The sequence below is a fragment of the Petromyzon marinus genome (genome assembly GCF_048934315.1).
Source record: "Petromyzon marinus isolate PM22_M1 ecotype Great Lakes invasive population chromosome 67 unlocalized genomic scaffold, UKy_Petmar_22M1.pri1.0 chr67_unloc.3, whole genome shotgun sequence".
In the NCBI taxonomy this organism is placed as follows: Eukaryota; Metazoa; Chordata; class Hyperoartia; order Petromyzontiformes; family Petromyzontidae; genus Petromyzon; species Petromyzon marinus.
This window is the reverse complement of record NW_027422593.1, coordinates 46,391-49,074: the sequence shown is the minus strand read 5'-3', so window position 1 is coordinate 49,074 and position 2,684 is coordinate 46,391. Positions and strand designations below refer to the sequence as shown.

The 2,684-nt window shown below is 57.2% G+C and overlaps 1 protein-coding gene across 1 annotated transcript in view; it reads left to right on the top strand.

The window, feature by feature from the left end:
* The window catches only part of LOC142907954 (dynein axonemal heavy chain 2-like), a 28,266-nt gene extending 25,582 nt beyond the window's left edge, over nucleotides 1-2,684 (top strand). Inside the window, exon 13 of the mRNA XM_076057988.1 lies at nucleotides 2,626-2,684. Within this exon, the coding sequence (XP_075914103.1) occupies nucleotides 2,626-2,684 (59 nt within the window). The remainder of the gene's footprint in view (nucleotides 1-2,625) is intronic.

The following is a 2,684-nucleotide window of genomic DNA, read 5'->3' as shown; positions in this document are numbered from 1 at the left end:
TCACCCACACATTCACTCAGCCGCGCACTCACTCAGCCGCACACTCACTCAGCCGCACGCTCACTAAGCCACACACTCACTCAGCCACACACTCACTCAGCCACACACTCACTCAGCCACACACTCACTCAGCCGCACACTCACTCAGCCACACACTCACTCAGCCGCGCACTCACTCAGCCGCACACTCACTCAGCCACACATTCACTCAGACGCACACTCAGTCAGCCGCACACTCACTCAGACACACATTCACTCAGACACACACTCAGTCAGCCGCACACTCACTAAGCCACACACTCAGTCAGCCGCACACTCACTCAAACACACGCTCAGCCGCACACTCACTCAGCCGCACAGTCACTCAGCCGCACACTCACTCAGCCGCACACTCACTCAGCCACACACTCACCCACACACTCACTCACCCACACATTCACTCAGCCACACACTCACTCAGCCGCACACTCACTCAGCCGCACATTCACTCAGCCGCACACTCACTCAGCCGCACACTCACTCAGCCGCACACTCACTCAGCCGCACAGTCAGTCAGACACACACTCACTCAGACACACACTCACTCAGACACACACTCAGACGCACACTCACTCAGCCACACACTCACTCAGCCGCACACTCACTCAGCCGCACAGTCACGCAGACACACGCTCAGTCAGCCGCACCCTCACTCAGCCGCACACTCACTCAGCCGCACACTCACTCAGCCGCACACTCACTCAGCCGCACACTCACTCAGCCACACACTCAGCCACACACTCACTCAGCCACACACTTACTCAGACACACACTCAGACACACACTCACTCAGCCACACACTCACTCAGCCACACACACACTCAGCCACACACTCACTCAGCCACACACTCACTCAGCCACACACTCACTCAGCCACACACTCACTCAGCCACACACTCACTCAGCCGCACGCTCACTCAGCCACACACTCACTCAGCCGCACGCTCACTCAGCCACACACTCACTCAGCCACACACTTACTCAGACACACACTCAGTCAGCCGCACACTCACTCAGCCACACACTCAGCCGCACGCTCACTCAGCCACACACACACTCATCCACACACTCACTCACCCACACACTCACCCACACACTCACTCACCCACACATTCACCCACACACTCACTCACCCACACAACACAACAACCGCAATTCGCCACTAAGTGGCGGTGACGTCACCACGACGCTTGTGCCAGGCCATGTGCACCTTGAGGCCACGTGAAGTGTCGAACGCCCGCTGGCAGGTCACGGGCAGACCCAGGGTGCCACGGGTCGACTGACTGAGATGACTGGCTGATGCACCACCTGTGCCCCTACTGTGCCAACCTGCTGTGCTTTAGCCACCCGGTGCTCCGCTCGTTGTTGTGAGCGTCGCTCCTCCGCCCTCCATTGTTGTTGGAGGGTGACTGCCTCCAACTGCCCAGTAGCGTCCTTCACGAGCCTCCTCCACAGAGGCTGATCTTGACACCCCTGGTACCAGTCATCGGCAAGTCCACTCAGCTCCAAGTCCTCCTGTACCACATCACTCCATTTCTTCTCTAGCCCGTGCCGCGCCCGTTTAGCCCCCTCGATCCGGCCGAACAAAAGCTGTTTCGGCATGCAGTGGCTGGGCATGCTGGCTACATGACCCAGCCAACGCAGCCTTGCCTGCCGGAGGAGCTTACCGATGGGACCTTGCCCAGATCTTTCAAGGATTTGTGAGCTCCTCACACAATCCAGTCTGGTTAAACCCAGGATGGATCGTAGGCAGGCTAGCCTAATTGTTTCCAACCGGCGAAGATGTTCCATTAAGGGGTCCACGTTTCGCAAGCGTACAGAAGGGAGGGAATGACCGTGGCCGAGAAGACCTGAAGCTTAGTGTGGAGCGACAGACCAGGTAGCTGTGAATAATATTGGTCGCGAAAGCCTACGTGTTAAACTAAACAGGTAGCTTCCACACAGCGTTACGCAACCGATGAAAAGATATTGCCGCTCGACTGATTCGGAGTTTAGACACACACACACGCATGCACACACACGCACACACACGCACACACACACACGCACACACACATGCAGGCAGGCACACATGCGCTCACACACGCACACACACACATATATGCACACACACGAATACACACGCACACACACACACGCATGCACACACACACATGCGCACACACACACACACACATACGCACACACATACATGCGCACACACGCGCACGCACGCACGCACACGCACGCACGCACGCACATGCACACACGCACACACATTCGCACACACATACGCATGCACACACACGCACGCACGCATACACACACGCACGCACACATACGCACACACACGCACACGCGCACACGCACGCACACACGTGCACACCCGCGCACACACATGCACACACACACGCACACACACACGCACACACGCGCACAGAAGCGCACACACGCGCACATGCACGCACACACACGCACACACACGCACGCACGACACAACGTGCAGAATAATCCAAGGTCACAGTTGGAGGGAGAGGGCGAGAATTAGACACTCGGCCGCGTCGGTAGACTGCGACTAAACTATTTATTTGTCTTTATTTTTGCCAGCTAAGGCACGCCGAGCTATGCGCTTCTTTTTCACGAGCGTGGCCGGCCATCAAGAGTGA